At 44.1% G+C, this 22,637-nt stretch overlaps 1 protein-coding gene across 1 annotated transcript in view; it reads left to right on the plus strand.

The window, feature by feature from the left end:
- ADARB2 (adenosine deaminase RNA specific B2 (inactive)) overlaps positions 1-22,637 on the plus strand; it is a 406,044-nt gene that overhangs the window by 258,396 nt on the left and 125,011 nt on the right. Inside the window, exon 3 of the mRNA XM_045006327.1 lies at positions 3,000-3,907. Within this exon, the coding sequence (XP_044862262.1) occupies positions 3,000-3,907 (908 nt within the window). The remainder of the gene's footprint in view (positions 1-2,999; positions 3,908-22,637) is intronic.

Consider the following 22,637-nt stretch of genomic DNA (forward strand, 5'->3'; position numbering starts at 1 on the left):
TCTCAGATCATCTCTTATTAACATGACCTTTTCAGTGGCTCGTTTCCAGTGAGGCTGTTTTTATAGCTATCATATTTTATATGGCTGAATTTTATATGGCAAGATTTTTCTTTTTCTAATTTGACTTTTTTTTTCACTTTAGAAAGTAAAAGAGGAGCTAATCACTAAGGCCCTGATTTGGCAGCCCATGCCCATCCCTACTAAGCAATGCACTTAAGCACCGTGATGAGACTTAAACATAGGCCTGAAGTTTAGCATGTGCTGAAGTGCTTTGCTGAGTTGCAATCGCGGTTGTTGTGCACATAGGGATGTTGTGCACATAGGGACCCCTGCACACACAGTAAGTCCCATTGGCATCAGTGGGTACATCTATACTGCAATTAAAAACCCATGGCTGGCCCGTGTCGGCAGACTCAGGCTCGCAGGGCTTGGGCTAAGGGGCTGTTTAATTGTGGTGTAGACAGATGGGCTCAGGGACCCCACAAGGGGGAAGGGTCCCAGAGTCCAGGCTCCAGCCTGAGCCCAAATGCCTATAAAGAGCACGATGAGCCCGAGCCCCGCAAGCCTGAGTCAGCTGACACAGGACAGTCGTGGGTGTGTAACTGCGCTGTAGGAATACCCAATAGGGCTCCACACAGGCATCCACCCTCACAGAACAACCTGCAAGATTGGGACATTATTGTTTTGATGGAAGAAGTTGTTCAGTGTTTAATCAAAACACCAGGATTTGACCCACTGCTGTTTGGAATACGAAGCAGACTCTGAGGGCTCATATGTGTCTGTAAGGCACAGCCAGAGCTGGCGGCGTTGCAAAGTTGCAATGCTCCAGCAGAAGCTCCTCCTGCCCTTAGCAGACAGCTAGCTTCCCACGCCCCTGCACAGCCTCACATAGTGCCGTAACAAGGGCGAGGCGAGTGAGGCACTTCCTTGGGCGCGCAAAGCAGAGGGGCGCAGCTCTACCGCGATTGGCGGCGCTTCGGCGGCAAGTCTACCGCCACCGCTTCTTCGGCGGCAGGTCCCTCGGTCCCTCTCAGAGAGAAGGACCTGCCGCCGAATTGCCACCGAAGAATGAATGAAGCAGCGGCGGCAATTCGGCGGCAGGTCCTTCCCTCTGAGAGGGACCGAGGGACCTGCTGCCGAATTGTGGCCGAAGAAGCGGTGGCAGTAGACCTGCCGCCGAAGCGCCACCAATCACGGTAGAGCTGTGCCCCTGCTGCCGAATTGCCGCCACTGCTTCATTCATTCTTCGGTGGCAATTCGGCGACAGGTCCCTGAGTCCCTCTCAGAGAGAAGGATCCGCCACCGAATTGCCACCGAAGAATGAATGAAGCGGTGGCAGCAATTCAGCGTCAGGTCCTTCCCTCTGACAGAGACTCAGGGACCTGCCACCGAATTGCCACCAAAGAGCCTGGAGCTGGCCCTTGCCTCGGGCACAGAAATTCCTTGTTACGGCTCCGGCCTCACAGCTCTGTCATCCAGAGTTTAGGGGAGGCAGCATCATGGCCGCACTCCTTTGGGGTTGTTGTGCATCTAGTGTACAGGGAGACTTTGGAAAGGCCCCCCTTGTGTAACACTAGGGGAATCAGGAGGGAGCAGTCTCTGCACTCCCCTGAACACAGGGACTATAACTGAGCCTGGTCCTTAAACAGATTTCCCATGAGTCACAGCTGATGAAATACAGGCAGCCAGGCATAGAGATGCTCTGTTTTGTGTCAGGGATCAGACTGGCAGCTGGACAGCCCCTCAGTCTGGTCCCGCACCAAGCAAACTTCGATTGGACCAGGGAATATGGCCAACTACATTTTGACTCCTAGAGGAAGAAGAAGGGAATAAATTTAAATGTACTAGTCAGAGATGGCAGCAGTACAGTGAATCGCTTCGTGACAGAGCAATATGCTTTTCATTGTTGCTTGTTTTTTCAGTTTGCTACTAACCAAGCCCCAAGGATGCTTAAACTTGATTGGGTCAAACTTGGTTCTCAGTTACACTGTACTACTGCATTGATGCCAGCGGCAATGCATGAGCGCAACTGAGAGCTGAATGTGGTTTGTTGGCGCTGCAGTTAGAAAATGCTCCCTCTATCTTCCCCATTGCCCCACCACCAACATTGCCTCATTGTAGGTGCTCTTTCCTATTGCTTTTCTTTGACATAGCTCATCCTTTACATCAGTAATTACTGCCAACGTGCAGCTCTGGTTTCTCCAAGCCTGATTTGCACTGATCTTATATTTTTGCATTATTAGTTATTGCTGTTGCAGTAGCAAAGAGTACCTGCGATTGAACTTGACAGGAAAAATCTCACTTATTCAAACAAGGATCTTAGCCCTGGAGAATAGACTAGAACAAATTATAGCCTCAAGTACTGGAAAAGGATGTTTGATCATCTCTTAGGCTGGGTTTGTGATGCAAGTAATAAATACAAAGGTCTCTGTTGTGGCTAGAGCTGATCAATTTCTTCACTGAAAATAAATTATTAAATTAATTTTCCCCATTTTTCTGTTTGTGAATCATTTGTGAATCAATTCTGATTTGTAGCAACATGTTTGCTGTTTGTAAGCATTGGCCTATGTGGCTAATTTGAACAGATTTCAGCACAGGGGTTCTTTACAAGCTATTCACTTGTATTATTAATTACCCATTTTGAGTGTTCATCTAAGTAACATGGCAGCATTTGTGCTCCCTGATTGGATAACAGAAACTTTTTAAACAGGTGGCTATGACTAATACACATCAGGAAGGAGTTATTGGACCAATAATCACTCATGACATTCTAGGAATTCATCAATATTGTAATAGAGAAACCAGTCACCATCCAAATACTCATGAAGAACTATTAATATGACCCTACAAATATCAGCCCAGTGAACCCAGTGAATGGGCCTTGCTTATTAATGAAAACATCTGTGAATCTCTTTTCATGCTATTCTGCCAGCTCTAGCTTGACATTAGATTCCTTGATAGCAACAGTAATGTGAGGTTTTCTGTTTGTTTACTGATAGGTACCAGCAGTGCAGAAGTAAAGGAAAACCGAAATGTTGGCAACCTGGAGGATCATCCGATATCCTCTAATGACAGGTCAAGAGTGGGCACACCTAGCATTAAAAGGAAAAGACCATTAGAGGAAGGCAACAACGGCCATTTCTGCAAACTCCAACTCATCTGGAAGAAAGTCTCATGGTCAGTGACACCAAAGAATGCCCTGGTCCAGCTACATGAACTTAAACCAGGTTTACAATACAAAATAGTTTCCCAGACTGGCCCAGTGCATGCTCCAGTCTTTGCTGTTGCCGTAGAAGTAAATGGGCTTACATTTGAAGGTACAGGACCCACAAAAAAGAAGGCCAAAATGCGAGCCGCAGAACTAGCGCTGAAATCTTTTGTTCAGTTCCCAAATGCATGTCAAGCTCACTTTGCCATGGGGAACTGTTTTAACCCATCCACTGACTTTACATCTGACCAGGCAGACTTTCCAGATACTCTGTTCAAGGAGTTTGAACCGTCTGCACACAGCGAGGACTTTTCGGTCTATAACCCGGTTAATAATGAATTGCTTTCTACTGCATATCGGCATGGGAGGTTACTCTGCCACACATTGGATTTAATGGGCCACGCTAAGCAAAACAAGCACAAGATGGCATCCGCAGCCGAGAGCGAAAAGAACCCAGTGGTGTTGCTAAATGAGCTGCGATCGGGACTGAGGTACGTCTGCCTTTCAGAGACTGTGGAGAAGCAGCATATCAAGAGTTTTGTGATGGCAGTGAGAGTGGATGGGAGAACATTTGAAGGCTCAGGACGTAGCAAGAAGCTGGCAAAAGGCCAAGCAGCACAAGCTGCGCTGCAGGCCCTCTTTAACATTCGGCTGCCCAGTCACATTCCCAGCAGGAGTAAATGTAACCATTTGCCACAGGTGAGAGTTCTCAGGTATCTGCTACTAAATGGGAGGAATTCTTAAGATTAATGTGATTGTTAATGTTCTCGCTGTAGTTCATGAATGATCGTACATACCATTCTTCCCAGTTATAGAAATACCATATTACAGCAAACCCCTTTCTTCGCAGAAACAGCCTTAGGCCACACACAAAGGCCTTTATATGTGCTTACCTGAAAATCATTAGGAGAAATTTACAGGTTTTTCCATAGAATGGATGGACGAACATAGAGAAAATAGAGGGAATGTCAACATTTCAGCTTACCAGAGATAATTATTGTATTGATACACGTAATGAAGGTACTTTTTGTAATGATGCAACATTCTTGTAAGAAAGGAAACCATAAGTAAAAGCTAATGGGATATCTTCTTTCTTTTCTATAAAGTTACACTTTCCGGAGAGGAATACCATTCTGCAGAGTTGCTGGTGATGAGGAATGTGCCTTTTCTCAAGCCTGATCTTTAGACAATTCTGCCACTTGCAAAGCTGATAGATATATAGATAGATAATGTGTATATATATCTATATAGAGATAGATAGCAGCTGTGTTTGTCAAGCTTCTAACAGAGAGAGGATTGCAAAGATTCAAACGTTTTTTGGAGGTAGTGGAGAAATAGAGATAGTTGTCAATATAGAGATCAGAGGCCTATGTCTTGTGAATCAAACTGTGATGGTTTGTCACATGCTAAAGACCATCATGAATGGGGATGTTACTTTGCAAAATTCTTTAAGAATCTCAAGAGCTACGTAAATGAAAATTAGTAGTAGTTGTTATCATTAGCATTAGTAAATGAGAAGGGCTTTCCAAAATAGACCATTATTTCCATGCCAGTATACCTTCTAATTTATACCAGCACACTGCACTCCTTGTGAAAGAATTGCTTTATTTCAGCAATATAAATACAGAAAACAACACCACCATCACAAGCATCATAAATAATTGGGCTTACACAGTGCTTCATGTCCTTTTCAAAATGCTTGGCAAACATTTGCTATGGGATCTTCCTCATAGCACTCTTCTTATTAGGAAGAGTCTATACTTCAGTGCTACTCAGATTCCAGTGCTCAGGCTAGTGGCATGGGGCTCTTCTGCACACAGGTGCAGCCAGTGATAAGACTAGCATCAGCATGGACTCCTAGGGTATGTTTTTCAGAATCACTCAGTGTTGGTCTAACTCTGCGTCCATTTGAAGTCACTGGGAGGATTACAATTCTTCACATGCATAGTAAATCTCCCCTACACAGTTTCCTACGCTAACCACCTTTGATCATGTGTATAGTAATGTTTACTTTTCTGAGGCATCAGCCCAGGGCCCATCCATACTTTTTCAAGGATGTTTCCTTCTTGTCAATAGAATATGAAGAATAATCCCAGATGCCTTTGTGCTTCTGGTTATAGATGACTTTGCTACCCACAGAGAATATTGCTGGACTATCAGATATCTGCTGTGTACTAACAACTCCATTGGAGGCAGGAAGTTGATTTGTCATGCTCAGAAATGACACCAGCCTGTATCATTACCTGTCTATACGGCAGGGTGTACCATTCCCTCAGTAGCTGGCCCCATGAGCATCTTCCAACCATGGGCACCGGAACGGGTGTGGGACAAGAGGCCATGGCCCTCCCACTTTTGAAAGTGGACTTTTTGCGATGGGCCTGCCCCCTGCCTCTCCTCTTTCCCCCAAGACCTCACCCCCGGCCAGGCCAGAAGCTGGATCCCAGCCCAGGTAAGAGCAGCCTGGGGAGCTGATTGCCTGGCTGTAGCCCTTTGGACCCTGAGGCCTACTGCCTGGCCAGGCTGGAAGTCAGAGCCAGGTCAGTGTAAGAGCCATGTGGGCAGCTGTGGGGAGCCACAGACTCTCCACCTGCTCTGAGAGGAGGGTTTGGGCAGGGACGGGGCAGGAACACTGGCCAGGGGCAGCTCTCCAGCCCTCCCCCCACCCCGGGCAGGTGGAGGGGCCCAGGATCTCCAGCCCAGCTCCAACGTCTGGCTTAGCCAGGGGGTGGGGCCTCAAGGGGAAGAGGAGGGGCAGGGCGGGACCACAGAGGGGGCAGGGCCTCATGCCCCCCCCACACACACACACACACTTTTAGGACGAATACGTCGCCACTGCTTCCACCTGGATTGTACATCTTGCATGGCTCAGGAATTGTATATCTTCCTCTTGTGTCTTTTCTTCTATCCTTAGACCCATTCCACCCCCCAGCTTAATCTTCCTGTGCTTCTGGAAGGGAACATGGTAATGAAAAGATGTCAGTGAACTCTCTCTGTCAAACTTTCTTTTGGATTGTTATATATTGTGCCACCAATAGACTAGTCTGGCACTTTTAATGCCAGCATTCAACATGTCAGCTCAAGGTACCATTAGTACACTGTGAATTTTTCTGACATCCCACTAATCACGTCTACCAGCAGTGACTCATACTGTTCACTAAGGGCCTGATCCAAATCCCACTGAAGTCAATAGAAACAAAAACAATGAGGAGTCCCTGTGGCACCTTAAAGACTAACAAATTTATGTGGGCATAAGCTTTCATGGGCTATAACCTACTTCATCAGATGCACGGAGTGGAAAATATAGTAGGCAGGGATAAATATACAGCATCTGAAAAGATGGGAGTTGCCTTACCAAGTGTGGGGGGTCAATTCAATCATGGTGGATTGGCCTCGTTAGCACTACAAAAAGTAATTTTCCCTCTGTTGATATTCACTCATTCTTGTCCACTGTTGGGAATGGGCCACATCCACCCTAACTGAATTGGCCTTGTTAGCACTGACCCCGCACTTGGTAAGGCAGCTCCCAGCACCAGCCATTCCCCTAACTCACCAATCACTCTTTTTCTGTGCTTTATCTTTTTTGTATGGAGATCAGAAAACTGACTCGTTGATCCTTGGGGTGGGCAAACCAGATCAGATATAATGAGAATCAGCTACAGCAGTCACTAAAAAAATCATATATTTTGTGAAATTCAAATATAAATGGCGCCCCACTGTATTCCATTTTTGCATGTCTTTGCACTACACGCAGAATTCTGCTGTTGACTTCTCTGGGACCTTGATTTTTGAGCCCTTCGTGTCAGCAGCCTGTCTGGAAGCAGGAAGTGCCAGACATCATGTGAGTCTGTACTTGTGCTATTTCTAGCCCAATTCTGCCACACCTAGTGCAGTGGTCCCCAAACTGTGGGGCACCCCCCCCCCCCAGAGGGGTGCAGAGGAAGGTTTTGTGGAGTGCACAGCAGGTTCTGGACAGCCCGCACTGGGGGTGGGGAGAGAGCGCCGCTCTGCTCTGCTCCACCCCCAACCCAGCTCCAGCCCCAGAAGCAGCTCTGCCATCATTCCTTCTCCACCCCAGGCCAGCTCTGCCTCCAGCCCCAGCTCATCCTCCATCCCCAGTTCTGCCCCCAACTGCACCTTAAGCCCAAGCTCCTCTGCTGAGCCAACTGTGCCGTAACTGAGGGGGAGCACGGACAGATTCCATTTACTGGTAAGTGTGCAACAGGCGAAGTTTGGGCACCATTGCCCTAGTGGTTTGCAATATTTTAACTGTGTTTGGAGAGAAGCATCAGAGCTTTCCACGCACTTAGGTGAATGGAATCTCAGAATCTTTTGAGGTTTGTGCCATTCTCTGGCCACTCACTGAACAAATGAGCAAATGCACTTCAATGTAAAAGGGGTCCCTTAGGGGCCACATTCTTCAATCTGTACTATCCTCCTTTCTCAAGGCCTGATCCTAATAGGTGCTGCACATACTGGATGCCTATTGAAGCCACCAGACTTGTGGGGATTTATGCTCTGTCAGGATCAAATTCCCTAGGCTGAGCACTGAAGTCTAGTCCTGCTGTTCTTGATCAGCCCGTTCTCAGGCAAAACAATTAAGTGCCAGAATAAAGAAATTAGGGCAGTAGAAATCCTCAGGAGCAGTCATGACCTAGCTTGCCTCAGCAGCTGCCTGGCCTACTAAGTATCTACAGAGACTGAAATGTGCCTCTATTCTAAGCGATGGCTTAAACCTTATCAGTTAACCTGGGCCAAAGCTAAATATGTTGCCACTCCACCTAAGGGTAGGACATAAAAGCAACCAATGGTCTGAATCTACATGGAATATGTTGGTCATGGTGTCCAAGCAACCAGAGAGGATCCACTGAGTCACCCAGCAGAGTCAGAGTAGGATGAGAATGGAAACATTTCATGAAAAAATCATTATTTCCTTTCTCTCAATCACTGAATGTTGCCCCTTGTTTACTATTGAGCTTGGTCTTGACTCGTATGGCCCATAAATGAAGATCACTCCTTGGACTATCAACTTTTATGGGAGCCTGAGGGTTGATTGTTGGGTTTTTTTCCCTTAAAAAACTGTTATTCCTGCTCCAAAATCGGAGTTAATAGTGAAAAATGCTGATATAGCCTTACCAAGTCTGCACTAGTGCGAATCCAGTATATTCCCTGTCGAGAAACTGTGGGATACTTGTAGGCTTTTGTAGCACAGTGTGCTCTTTTCAGAAACATCAAGGTGACCCCCAACTGCACCTGACCAGTCTCCAGATTGTTTTTCTAATCTTATACTCCTCCTAATCTATCTCACTCAGTGTAAACAGCATTCAACTGCTGAGAAGCAAAATCATTAATTAATATTGCCATAACAAATTAGTAATAGAGGGTGCTCAGATTTCAAATGGACATAAATTAAAAATGAATAGGTGTGAAAATCGCATTCACTCTGCTTTGAAATTGCTTAACTCTGCTCCTGCTGGTTTATATCAAGTGGACTCCAAAGGATGACCTGCTAGTTTATGTGTTTAAACATAACCTCATGCGATTGTGCATTGTCTGTGTGTCACTACAAAGAAGCAGAGAAGACTGGTTTTCATTCTGCAAATGAAGCTAACAGTTTGAACCCGGTTAAATCCCATGCTTGCCTAAAGCCTCATTTACAGTCCAGAGCAATCTGAGTATCCCCTTTGTACTGATCCTTTACACTGTGCAGGTCAGGGATTCCTATTAGTCAACTTAAGTAACATCTTAGCACACAGTGTCATGTGGAGAATAATCACTGTGTATGGAAAAGACCAATTGCTCATTCCCTTTGAGCTATTTCCCGACAAAGGCCTGTTTCTCTCTAAGCTGCAAAACGGACTTCATTTTCACATTGGATCAGTTGTTCCCTATTCCGCTCCATTATTTCTCTAACCATCCTTGCTGCCAGCTTTCTTGCAGTCATGCCCTCACACCAGTGGTGCAATGAAACCAGGGCTCAGGTTGTCAGTGATAGATTTGATTCTGGTGCAAAGTGAGACGGCATGTAGCTGGCAATGTGTTCCCCGAAGCTGTGTCAATGTGCCTTAGGTGAACAGCTTTGTCTAGTCAAATGACCAGGCAGATTTTTTTTAACCTTCTCCACCCCCATTCTATACAAACAAAGGCAGCAGATAAGGACTTACGATGCTCCTAACAGAGAGGCAAAGTGGGTAGGGAGGACTGGAAGAATGCTGCTTGAGTTTCAAGCTTCTATCTTCACCTGTCATCAGCACACACACTCTATGTGGGGAAAGCACAACCGTGGCAAGTTGAGACATTTATAGGATTACAGTTTCTTAATGTAGAGCAACTGAAATGGAGCCAACTTGGTGACACAGCAGTAGTGGACTAGGTATTAGTAGTAGTATATTTGTGTTGCAGTGATACCCCAGAGCCCCCCTCATAGACCAGGACTCCATTGTGCTAGGGGCTGTCCAAACACAGAGCAAAAAGATGGCCCCTGCCCCAAACAGTTTACAATCTAAGTGAGAGGCAAGGTGGGTTAGGTAATCTCAACTTCTTTGATCCAATAAAAGATATCACCTCACCCACCTTGCCTTTCTACTATCCTGGAACCAACACGGCCACAACTGCAAACACTTTAAGTAAAAGACAAGAGACAACAGGTGACTACAGACAGACAGGGAACATGAGAACAATGTAGGAGAATTAGATGAAGAAAAGTGAATGCTGAAGGGTATATGGAAGGAGGACATCTCTGGGCATGGCACATTATCTTGCTCAGGTAGCAGTGTCAGTTTTATGGGGGGGAGGAAATGTGTTTTATATTGTAAGCGGCAAAAAGGTAACCACCAACTGTTGAATGAATTAAAGAAGCCTGGTGAACAAAGCGCCCAGGCCAAGAATGTCCAGCCGAAGCAGCATGTCAAAACTCTAAATAAACAGAGGTAAATATGGCCGTGGAGGTCTGGTTGTCAAAGGAACCTGACCATGCCGTTTGTGACATCTAAAATAGCATTCCATAGGTATCACCCAGACAAAGTGGTTTTTCAGATCCAGGAATCCATTTGCTGCACCCCCTGATGAATAGCTGCCTCACTGCCCATTCTGTTCATGCTTTGGGCACTCCATAATCTCCCATTTTCCTCCCCAGTGGGTGTATGTTTCCTTCCTACCACCTATTTCCCCAGTCTCCTTCCCCAGATGTTCCGTGCCATGGTTCTCTCCCCCAACCCTCTGCTGCCACTATCTGCACAGAGAGGGAAGAACTGCGGCAGTAACTTGGGCCTGGTCTACACTAGGGTGGGGGGTCGAACTAAGCTACGCGACTTCAGCTACGCGAATAGCGTAGCTGAAGTCGAACTACCTTAGTTCGAACTTCTTACCTGTCCAGACGCCGCGGGATCGAAGTCCGCGGCTCCCCCGTCGACTCCGCCACCGCCGTTTGCGGTGGGGGAGTTCCGGAGTCGACGGGAGCGCGTTCGGAGTTCGAACTACCGCGTCTAGATTAGACGCGATAGTTCGAACTCCGAGAAGTTGAACGCTACGCGTCGACCCGGCAGGTAAGTATAGACCTACCCTTGTAGAGCAGAGATGCTGTAAACTCTCCCCTGCTCATAGCGCCCTCTACAGGAGAAGATTCTAATTGGGCTGCTAGTGTGCTTAAAGTTAAGCATCCGTGTCAACTGTAGCACCATCTACGTGTCAGACAGAATGCCACAGGGAGATTAAACTGACAAATGGGGACAGACGAGTTTGGAAGGGTGAGATAGCAAAACCGAACAACTTAGCAGAGAAGCATAAGTGTACCATTGCCTAACTAATGCCAGATGGTTAGTGATTTGTAATAATAATAATAATAATTAATAATAAATATTTAAATGTTCATGGGCATTTGTGGCTCTTTATAAATCATATTTATATCTTCCAGGGGAAAATGTACATGAACTAAAGGAATATTTTTCTCAGATATAAAGACCTTACCTTACTAACTAGCAGAAAAGATCCATAGCTTTCTACAATACACTGGTAAAATGATGGATGCTCAGTTTTTCTTTGATAATTAAACTCACAAGTGCTTTGTGATGGAAGCATATGTAGAATTGTTGTCAAATGACTTGTCTGCCAGTGAATGCTGGGTGCTGGCTGCTCTTGTAGTGTAATTTTTAAATCATTATTCCATCCATCCATCCCAGCAGCCAGCATTTGCTTTCTTCTCCTCAGAATGTATATTATTTATTACGTGAAGATAGTAAGACACAGTATGGACCCTGCTAACTTTCACGATTTACTAGTCTGAACCAAACTCTCCTATCCGGGGAGCTAATATTAGAGATTACCTGATTTGTGGAGAACTATTATTTGTATGAAGCATTGTGAAGAGAGAGTTTGTTGAGAATGATTAGGTCTCGGGCAATGAGCTGGGCTAGTTATTACATAAAAGCTCAAATCCCAGTCCCGTGGCATCATCACATAAAACTTCCTTTAAAAGCAGCCACTCTTACAGCTGTCAGAGTCTAAGTTGTTGCTTTTCTGGCTCTGTAAGTGAGCTAGGGACACGTCAAAAAGCTTCTGGCAAGTTGGACCTCATTAAAGCTCCAGCTTCCTCTTGGACTTGTGTCCTTTACATTGTTTATGATCCTTCATTATTATCTACTTAGCAGAAGCTATGATCATTCTGCTCCACTAAATGGGAGATGTAATACTAGCGCCTGTTGTGAGCCTTTCTCTGGCTTGGTTCTATACAGATCCTTCTCTGTTTGAGATGGACTGTTACAGTCATTCCAAAATTACATCCTTTATCTGTTTATCACTGATAGTCACCTCCAGGAAGCCTTAATTGTTCAAATGGCTTCTTCCTTCCAGAATGCAGAGTAGCAATTTGAATCAGGCTACCTCTTGTTTTATGATGACTGACTCCCTCTTGTGGCACTCCTGCCAACTGTATGCGATGCATTCTGCTGCTTTGTAGTGAGACTGATTGAGAAAACAAAATTACAAAGCACCTAGGAATGTTCACCCCCTAAGATCATTCCGTTACCTGAATATTCAAGTAACTCTCTTTTTAAGATGACATTTTGTCACACACAATAGTAATTGTGGATCGGTTCATTGTTACAGCCTGGTAGGGAACTTTCTTAATTGTTTTCTTTTACAGTCTTTTACAGTAAAGTTCAGATATTAAGGTGTCATTCTATCGGCATTTTGGACAGCTCCCCGACCCTTTGGCCTCAACCAAACTACTCATGCAACATTACAGTATAAAAAGGACTGTAATTAGGAATATATACTGTAGATATGTCAAGAGATAGGCCGTTTGGGTTTATACAGCCCATAAATTATACATTCTATAGCATATATTTATATTCCTTATTTTTAGGAGGATTGATTGCCAACAAACCCAATTAACTTTGGAGGTGAGAGTGCTCGGCCCTCTGAAAGTGAACCTTGGGTGTATAAATATATTGTGTGATCAGTGTATGTGCATATGCACAGATGCAGATACATTTGTTCCAGCTAACCAAAAGTACAGAACGTATTATCAGATAGTGAAGTCTTTTGTTGTTCAGTAAATGCTTTCTTTATTTGGATAACCTAGGAGTGGGCACACAGTTTCAAGAGACAGATAATTAGATATAATTAGTTATTTTTCTTTCTCATTTATGAGATGGATTATGAGAACATTCGTTAAAATAAAATATTTTTCAAAACTATTAAAAAGCTAGATAGGAAATAATTTTGTATAATCTGTAATTTTCAGGTGGAGCAAGAATTCTGTTACTGGGACTGGAATTTAGTTGGATCATATGAATGCTTTTCGTATGTTACACCATTCAGTTAAAAGAATGAATATTCTCAATGCTACCCCCCACTATCACGTGATACAAAGCAACTTCTTTGAACTCTGCCAAAGAAACACATTAATGTATACATCAACCATTGTTCCTTCTGCAATGTTCTCTCCCTCACTTTAAACACCTCCTCGTTATTCTGAGCCAAATTAGTATGTTTTTTTCCCTTTTGTTCTTCTTATTGAAAAGTTAGGTTTTTGCTTAAAGCAAAAAAGTGCTGAGCCTAGACAACTGTCTCCTCATTCAGTGTAGAGGGTCTGGTAAGATTGCAGCCTGTGGTGATTGCTCTTATCCCATCATATCCCGTGCAGATTCTAGCCAAGTAATCAGTTCTGCTGAAGGCAAAAGAAGCCACTGTCATTATTTGTTATATGGGGATTCTGCCTTAAAGCCAAGTAGGAACCAAAGATACCAGCCACAACTATAGTTCTTCCATGGGGAAGCAGAATACATCCCTTGGTATAAATTCACCATATCCTTTTTTTTTTTCTCATTTTGAAACTAAGGATTGTCTTCACCTACCTGACTTATAAAAGAGAGAAAAGGCTGGAAGGAGTGTATAGCTGGAATATATGTGTTTAAGTCAAATGAATTGTGAGAGGTTGTTTCTCACCCGTTCCTATTCGTTCACAAGATCGGTCAAAGAATTACCAGAATTTCTAGTTTCTGTGCATGTGGCGCTTCATTGTTCAGCTGCTATTATTAGACGCTCTTTTATGAACTTACAGCGATGAGCTGCCAAAATCCTAATAACCAGTTCTCTACCGGGTCTTCGGCAGCACTTCGGCAGTGGGGGGTCCTTCACTCACTCCGGGTCTTCGGCGGCACGGCGGTGACGGGTCCTTCAGTGCGAGTGAAGGACCCACCGTGGAAGTGCTGCCGCAGACTCAGAGCGAGTGAAGGACCCACCATGGAAGTGCCACTGCCGAGTCGGAGCACCGCCCGGTGAGTACAAGCCCCACGTGCCTCCCAAAACAGCCTTCCCCCCCCAATCTGACCCCCACCCACATCCTGCCCCCGACTGCCCCCCTCAGAACCCGCAACCCATCAACCCCCCTCCGCTCCTTGTCCCCTGATCACCCCCTCCCAAGACCCCCCCACCCTAACTGCCCCCCAGGACCCCACCCCCTACCCAACTCACCCCGCTTCCTGTCCCCTGACTGCCTCGACCCCATCCACCACCACCCCGACAGACCCCCAGAACGCCCACGCCTACTCAACCCGACCCCCGTTCCCCCAGAACCTCCGCCCCCTCCAACTGCTCCCTGCCCCTTATCCAACCCCTCCTCCCAGCCCTGGCCCCCTTACCATGCTGCTCAGGGCAGTGTGTAAGGATGCTGTGCGGACCAATGGAGCTCGCAGCACCACCCCTTACCATGCTGCTCAAAGCGGCAGGAGCTGCAGAGCTGCCCAGGAGCGGTCCAGAGCGCTGGCACTGGTGGCATGGCACACTGAGGCTCTGCAAGAGGGGAGAAGGCGGGAGAGGGGCCAGGGGAGCCTCCTCAGCCGGGAGTTCAGGCGGGCCGGACAGGACAGTCGCGCGGGCCGGAGTTTGCCCACCCCTTTAACAACCGGTTCTAAACCGGCTTTAACAACCGGTTCGCGCTGGTCACTGCTTTATTAGAGTAAATATGATGAATAATGTGCATCTCAAAGGCCTTGTGGGGAGACTAGAGCCGGCAACATTGGCCTCATTTCAAGTCTGATAGTTTTTATCTGAAACAACTGCATTATACTTTTAAGGAATAATCCTTATAGGGAGGTTAAGAAATTAACGCTTATTGAATCAATGTTGGTTGGTGAGAGACAGGGCCGGCTCTAACTTTTTTGCCACCCCAAGTTAAAAAAAAGAGTGCCGCGCCGCCGTAACACGCCCCCCCGAGCGCCGCACCGCCGTAACACCCTCCCGAGTGCCGCGCCGCCGTAACACACCCCTGAGCCGCCGAAACAAAAACACCAACAGAAAAAAACCTCGAGCGCCGCCTCACCGAACCAAAAAAAATAACCAAGCGCCCCCCGCCACCATAAGATTGGCCACCTCTTACAAGGTGCCACCCCAAGCACGTGCTTGGTTGGCTGGTGCCTGGAGCCAGCCCTGGTGAGAGAGACACCCTTTTGAGCCACACAGACCTCTTCTTCAGATCAGGGAAAGGTACTCCCAGCATCACAGCTAAATGCAAGGTGGAATAGATTGTTTAGCATAAGTAGTTAGCACATATTCTAAGGGGCCATTCAAGGTAGGGTGGCCTATTAACACGTCTACATTCATGGGATAGAAAGTGGGGATTAATGGATTGCAGATTGTTGTAATAAGGCAGAGGTGCCCAACCTACTGCCTGCAGCCAGGCCATACATTGCCCACCAGAGCATTTCATAAGGCCTACTGCCTGCTTCAACACAATATCCTAACAGTCAATTCATTAGCATTCTGTGTTCTTTCCTTTTTGTTCCTGTTTTCTATCATTCTAATACATGTTTTATGCGCTGATTTCTTTCTATGTTTTTAAATAGATAATACTGTATATAGAAACAACCTATCTAAATACATACCAAACAAGTTGAACTTAACATATAAATCAGTGCAGGTGACTTTAAATCTTATTAAAATATGTAGAATCTGTTTGGCCCACACAAGGTTGTGCTTAGGTTTATGTGGCCCTTCTATGTAATAAGGTTGGGCACCACTATAATAAGCCATAAAGCCAGTGTCTCTGTTCAGGCCATGATTTTTGTCTAGCAGAGTTATGAATTTAAGCTCCCAGACAGGCTTAAATTCCCAGACAAAAGTCATCTACATCCATTGTACGTGTCATCAAACCCATGCTAAACTGACAGATGCAGCATGAACTACCCAAAGAGCAAGATAATGCCCATGAGAACTTCTAACAAAGGATAGTTATAATAATAATGGAGGTGACAATATTATAGCACTATGTGTGACTCATGCCTGAGCGGTCACCATACTGATACCTAGCCACACTTATGTCCAGGGCCATTATCACCCAAGACAAAGCTATGCATCTGGTGCATGCAGGTAGTGACTTGTGTACCATATGTCAGTAGCCTCAGAGCCCAAACCCAAGTTTTTGTTATCCCCAGCCAGGGTTGGAAGCACATAAAAACACAGCTGTATTTTGCTGCCATGTGTGGCAAAGGTTGTTCTACCTGCTGTGTTCAACTGCTGCCCAGCCGTCATGCAAACCACAGTCCTTACCCTACTCATACAATGGCACTAATGTTGTCTTATTACTATAGGCTGGTATGAGAGAATTGCTGTAGCTTTCTGATAACAGTCCAGTATCTCACTGTCTTGGAGAAAGTCTCCCCTGTACCTGTACTGGTTTGCCTTCACTCTGGAACACTGTTTAGCTGCACTTGTTGATGAGGTTGGGTTTTGTCTGTAGCGTTCGTCATTGTCAAGCGACCAGCAACGTGACATGAATTGCTAAAAGAGTTTTTTTGCCCAGGCTGTGCCTGTCTTTTCCAAAAATGAGTTGTTCTTTACTGCCATACCCTCTGAACTTCATTTATATCCTATTATCCACACATCTCGGTGTTCGGGGTGCCAAATCCAGCAGTACTTAGGCAGCCCGCTCACTGATTTTTATAGGAGCTTTGCCAGAATAAGGTCTGCAAGATATTGTCCAGGGCAAGCATCCTAGCACTCTGTGCTACTATTCTCTGTGCTGGTGGCAAATTGCCCTTGTTTCCCCATGTACAGGTTTTTAAATGCAGAGGACAACTTAAAGCCCTTAGAAAATGTATTTGTCTAAATTAACACACTCAGTGTAATTGCAAATTTACCAAAGTTCTGAAAGTCAAAGCCAGAAAACCTCCAGGTTGCCATAGAAACACCAAACAGAAAGGACCTGGGATTTTTACTTTTGGAATACAGTTGTTTTGGTGGTTTTGGTCATAATGATAGAAATTGTTGTGATAGGAGGTGCCCGCTGCTCTTACAGGATAAAACCTTCCGCTCTGTGTTTTACGTCTCAACATTGAGGGAAATTAAAATAGGACAGGGATGTGGACGCTGATGTCACCATGTGCTGTAGGACACTAACAGGGAATAAATGAATTGCATTCCCCCCAAAAAACTGACAAGTTAGAGTGCATAAATTTGCCTCTTTAAATTCTGCATGCATTAAAAAAAAAAAGGAATCTCAGTAAAAAGATTTACTGGTCTTTGATGTGGATATTTTTTGCAATCTTTCCTTCTATGAATAGACTAGAGCCAAGAAGAAAGTACATTCACAAAAAAATACATAGTTACCTGGAGTTTCCCTTGGATATGTCTATGCGATTACAAGGAACAGAGACCCAAAAAACAAATACTAAGTCCAACATCTATCTTCTATGTATCAGAAATCAAGAAAACAAGCTCTTTTAAAGTGGAAAGTTGAGGTTCTTAAAGAGAGGATCATATAAGTACCGGACAGCCTCATTATTAAAATGAGCATAAACCGAGCATAAATCTGGGCAAAGATGCCACATTGCCTATCAGGAGTTACCTGCACTAGGGTGACCAGATAGCAAGTGAGAAAAATCGGGACAGAGGGTGGGGGGTAATAGAAGCCTATATAAGAAAAAGCCCCAAATATCGGGTTTGTCCCTATAAAATCAGAACATCTGGTCACCCTCATCTGCACAAATGAAAGGGATCAATTAGTCAAGCATGCAGTAACAACAGGTCACAAGATAAACACCAATGAAGTCAGACTGATCAGCAGAAAAAAAAGCATTGCAAAGACAAGACGGAAGAGGCTTCCAGTCTGCCTTTGACAGAAATTGATCTGAGTAAATTAAACACTTATACCACAGTGGTTAGCAGCATTAAGAAAAAGGTGAGATGGTGGTGTGGAGAGATCAGTGCTGCTGCTTTATCTGTTACTGAAAGGCTAAAGTTCATATGGTAAAGTGCAGCCTTCTCAGCTGCAAATACAAATGCAAACCTGTGGGTTCTGGTGAAAAAAATGCAACTAATTGTAAAAGATGGAAGTACTTTTTGGGGGGGCGAAATAATCAGACATCTTAGGTGAAAATTCAGCACCTTCTGCATCTACAAAAACCTTGAGTCCCACTGGGGAAAATGTGGGAGTTGTTCAGTAGAGTACTGAAGCACAGGGACAAAATCTAAGCTTTGTTTAAAAGGATTCTGCCGGGTATATGGCGGAGGGTGTGCTATGATGGTAACTCAGCTGTATTTTATCTCCCATGCTGAGTATCCTAACCAGTGCTTTTATTTCTGTAGAAGTATAGACATTGTCTTTGCATTTGTTTAAAAGATCTGGGTTTGTTTGGGTTTTTTTTCCTATCATGAAACTAAGAATATTAACTGGACAATTTTTAAAACAATTCTATATTCCATGGGCCAAATCCGCTGTCAACTCTACTGATATAAATCCACAAAACCCCACTGAAGTTAATACCATAACTCCAGATTCACCTGGGTGCAAATGAGAGCAGAATTTGGTTCTATGGATTTATAGTGAATAAAATATCAAACTTATCCTGAAATGTGTTGCAGCTATTTCTCATTCCGCCATGCAGCTGATAAATACCTAATCTCCAGGTCAGCCCTCTATATTTAAATGTGCACAGCAAGAAGTTTAGCTATCTCCAGCTGAACTATTTCCGTTGAATATCCCTAGTTCATTGCTTCTGGTTCCTATTAAATACAGTTCAGATAAGGTCCGTTTGTATTCTACTAGTTCTTCACACCTTGCTTCCACTCATGTTAAAAGGTTCTGTTTTGGACTAGAATAAAAGTCAGTTGGAAAAAAGTATATGCTTTAGTGATGAAATGCTAAACAACATTAAGACTGGAAGGATAGCGGACTACTTCTTCTTTTAATGCACTTCTGACTCTCATTAACTCTACTGAGAATCCTGAGTTTTCCCATTGAATTGAATTGAGTGCAGGATCAAGGCCAAGATGAGGAGGCTACATCACTCACCAGTGGTAGCGCAGTCAGGCGTGAGTGCTAGGGCACCCACTCTCGATTGTAGATCTCTTCAAGTAACTACATGCTCTGTTTACGTAACTACCCCCTCTTTAAAAGCTGTCTTCTTTTTTGGCTCTAACTGTGTTGCAGCTTCAGAGTAACTCTGTGCTGGAGACTCCCTGTTATATGCAGTGACAGCCTTAGGCCTACACAACTTCCACACAGATCCAAGCAGGGCTTCACTCTCCAGGGACCCAGCAGCACAAGCTCAGCTTCATCCTGCAAAGAGCTCCATCGGTGATTCCGTTTCTGTGGCCCTGTTTGACTCCAATAGATTTCCACTTCTCTCCTCCTCTGGTCCCTGCTTAGAAAGTTGAAACAGGAATTGGTGCTATCTCCTGGCCTCCCCAGTCCCTGTGCATGTTGGCTTCACTGGAGTTCCAGAAATAAAATGAAATAATTTTTAAAAGCCTAACTCAGGGGTGTTTGGGGTCATACTTTTCTCTAGTGATGCTGATGGGATAAATCTGGCACCTGGCATAGTTTAGAACAAGATATATAAATACATACAATTGCCTTCACTGTGTCTTGGAATTAGTTCTAAGACATTTCAGTTGATTACTTCAAGGTTTTATCTGTATTTTTCTAGTTGCCAGATCAGTTGCTATTTTACAGCTTTGTATCTAGTACTCTATAACTCTCACTCTGTTTACATGAATAGCAGGTGCAGAATCAATAGTATTGAGATATACTGTATATGTATTACAAAGGTTACTGCAGTTGGAAAATAGCTGATGAAGACTGGAGGTAATGAGCTGAAACATCCGGAAAGTAATTCCTTGCAGCACTACAGACAATAATATAACTTCACCTGACATGGGTAATCCTCAGTAGACTGAGGAAGTATAATTTTTTCTGGAAGGGAGTTTTGTGGTCCACTGAGAGTTTGAGTGAGATATGGGCTATATCTTACAAGTGAAGAATGGCTCATAACTCAGGAGAGGTGGAACCTAAACGGGGTCACAAAGGTCATTCTTATTTTATCACAGGCGAAATTATGCCGTGTATATCACGTCTACCTTTCACGCATTTGGTTATAGAGATAACTCTTACTGTAACAAATTGTTGCCATTTTTATTAGGAGGTTTTTATTTTCTGATGGGTTTTTTTGATGAGTGTTTTTGAAACAACCATATACAGAACATTTGCCTTCTGATACCAAAGCAGAGCTCCTTTTTACAGAGGCACATACATTGTATAAAACACGGGGCGGGGGCTATTTTAGTTGTTGAGTATTGAGCAATCGGCTGTTTTTGTTTGTTTGTTTTTGTTTGGGTTTTTTTTAAGCATTTTTGTCCTCTTTGGGAAGGCTTTTTTTCAGCTGCAGTGCAGAGACTGGAAGGGCCAATACAGTAATCAGAAGAGTTTACCAAACTGTCTGTCTTCTCTCAAGTGTCCAGTCTGCCGCGTAGTCTCAATATTCCTGCAAGAGAGATTTTTGTAGCTATTTTCTCACATTAATTCTCCGATCCTAAATCTAAGAGCCCACCATTTCCCACCCCACCCCCATTCAAATCTCTATGTATCACGGTGCAGTGGAAACACCACTTTCTCCGGCAATTGTTATTTGTAGTGGGCCACATCTGGAAGTCTCCGCTCAGTTTTCACTCAGTCCTTAGTTGTCATCAGTGGAAGTTTTCCCTAAGTAAGGGCTGAGCATAAACTGTAAGGGCCTCCAGGCTTGTTTTGCTTTTGTGTACAGTGGGCCTGATTCCCCCTCTCGCATAAAGCTATTATAAAGCCTTTGGAATCACACCAGTGTAAGACTGGTGCAAGTAGGAGAAGAACCGGGCCCAGTCAGTTTATATCTAACTCAGTACAAAGTAAGCAACACTTTCATTTGTGTCTGTACCTTTAAGATTTTTTTTTAATATAGCTACAATTTATGAAAATAGTTCTTATTTAAAAGTCTGTGCAATTGGCCTAATTCTGTGTAATACCCATTGAAATGCATGGTTTAAACTGGCATAGGATTTGGTTTGATGTGTCTGAAGCAATGCAATGTCTTGGTGTATGAGGCAGCTTCGTCTCTGTTTTTCACTTAAAATGGGATTGTTTGCTATGTAAAAACACAGATATATAGGGAACTCCTAAGGCCTGACTCTGATCTCACGTCAGTGTCAATCAGGAATAGCTTCATTGAAGTCAACAGAGTTACACCAAAGTCCAAAAGCGGTGGGAGTGATACCAGAATCAGTCCCTAGGCATTCATTTGGGGTAATCTGGGTAATTCTGACATTTCACAGTTTGCCCAGTGTTGTGATTGTGGCATCAGAAAGGTACTTTACTACAACAGATAAATGGGCATTATGGAACCAGTGTGTCATAAATACAGGAATTAGCAGAGTGAGGAGGGGAATAGATTTCTTGTCCTATCTGGCATGTATGTGGGTTTCACTGTACTGATTATAAATATTGAAATGTTTTCCTTTTAATGAGATTGCCACAAGTAGTCCCTTGTCTTGTGCAGCATGATAGCGAGCAGACTATGTGGCTAAAAAATGGCATTAAAATAGTGAGACACAGCATGATTGAATTACAGGAAGTGCATTCTAAAAATTTCCCTGTGGATGCAGAGAGTGCACCTCTGGGCCAATCTGTATAAAGACTGGAAGCTGGAAATCTAAGGGAAATAATATGAGCAATTGATTGGTGGTGTTGAAGGGGGCAGGCAGGGAAGGGGCATCATTTATCCTATTTATATCTATTGTGGTAACCAAAAATGTGATAATCTGAGTTTAAGCTCATTCTGGTAACAGATATAAGTGATTTCAGTGCTTTTTAATGCAACAAGTTTGCTAGGATGACCAGATGTCACGATTTTATAGGGATAGTCCCAATATTTGGGGCTTTTTCTTATATAGGCACCTATTACTCCCCATCCTGATTCTTCACACTTGCTATCTGGTCACCCTAATGTTTGCTGATTAATAAACTAAAAATCCAATTATTTCTTGGCTCAAAAATAAAGAGGGTAACATGAGAATTTGAATTGTTGCATTCACATTTTTTTCTGCATAACTCACTCCTGCCTCTGATTTTTCTATAGCTTTTAAATTTGGGGGTTTTAATTGGCAAAAGGTAGAAAGATGAGAAATGGTTCATGAGAGGTTCTGTTATAAACTGGAAATGTCCAGTAATCTAATGATGATGTTGATGAGTTTACTGTTGCACAGTTGCTGTAAACTGTAAATCTGTTGGATTGTGATGGAGCAAATGCTGAAGTTCTTACTCAGGCAAAATTCCCACTGACGCCAGTCAATGTAGGTGCTGAATTAAATGGTGACATTTGTACGGAGCTGCTGAGAACAGTGTTTCACTGTGTTAGAAAGGGAGGTCAGTTTGCAATATGTCTGAGGGTCATGTGTGTAATATTTCAGTAGGTGTCCTTGAGGCAGTGTGATGAGGGAATTGAATAAGAAGGAGACATTCAAAACAAGGCTATAGGAAGAGGATAAAATCACAGGACTCAAGAAGACCTTGGGTGAAATCTTGGCCCCCTGATATCTGAAGTCAGTGGCAAAACTCTCATCGATTTCAATGCAACCACTATCTCCCCTGACAGTTTTACGAGAGTGCATTTAGTGAGCACTT

The sequence above is a fragment of the Mauremys mutica genome, chromosome 2, assembly GCF_020497125.1.
Source record: "Mauremys mutica isolate MM-2020 ecotype Southern chromosome 2, ASM2049712v1, whole genome shotgun sequence".
NCBI classification, from domain to species: domain Eukaryota; kingdom Metazoa; phylum Chordata; order Testudines; family Geoemydidae; genus Mauremys; species Mauremys mutica.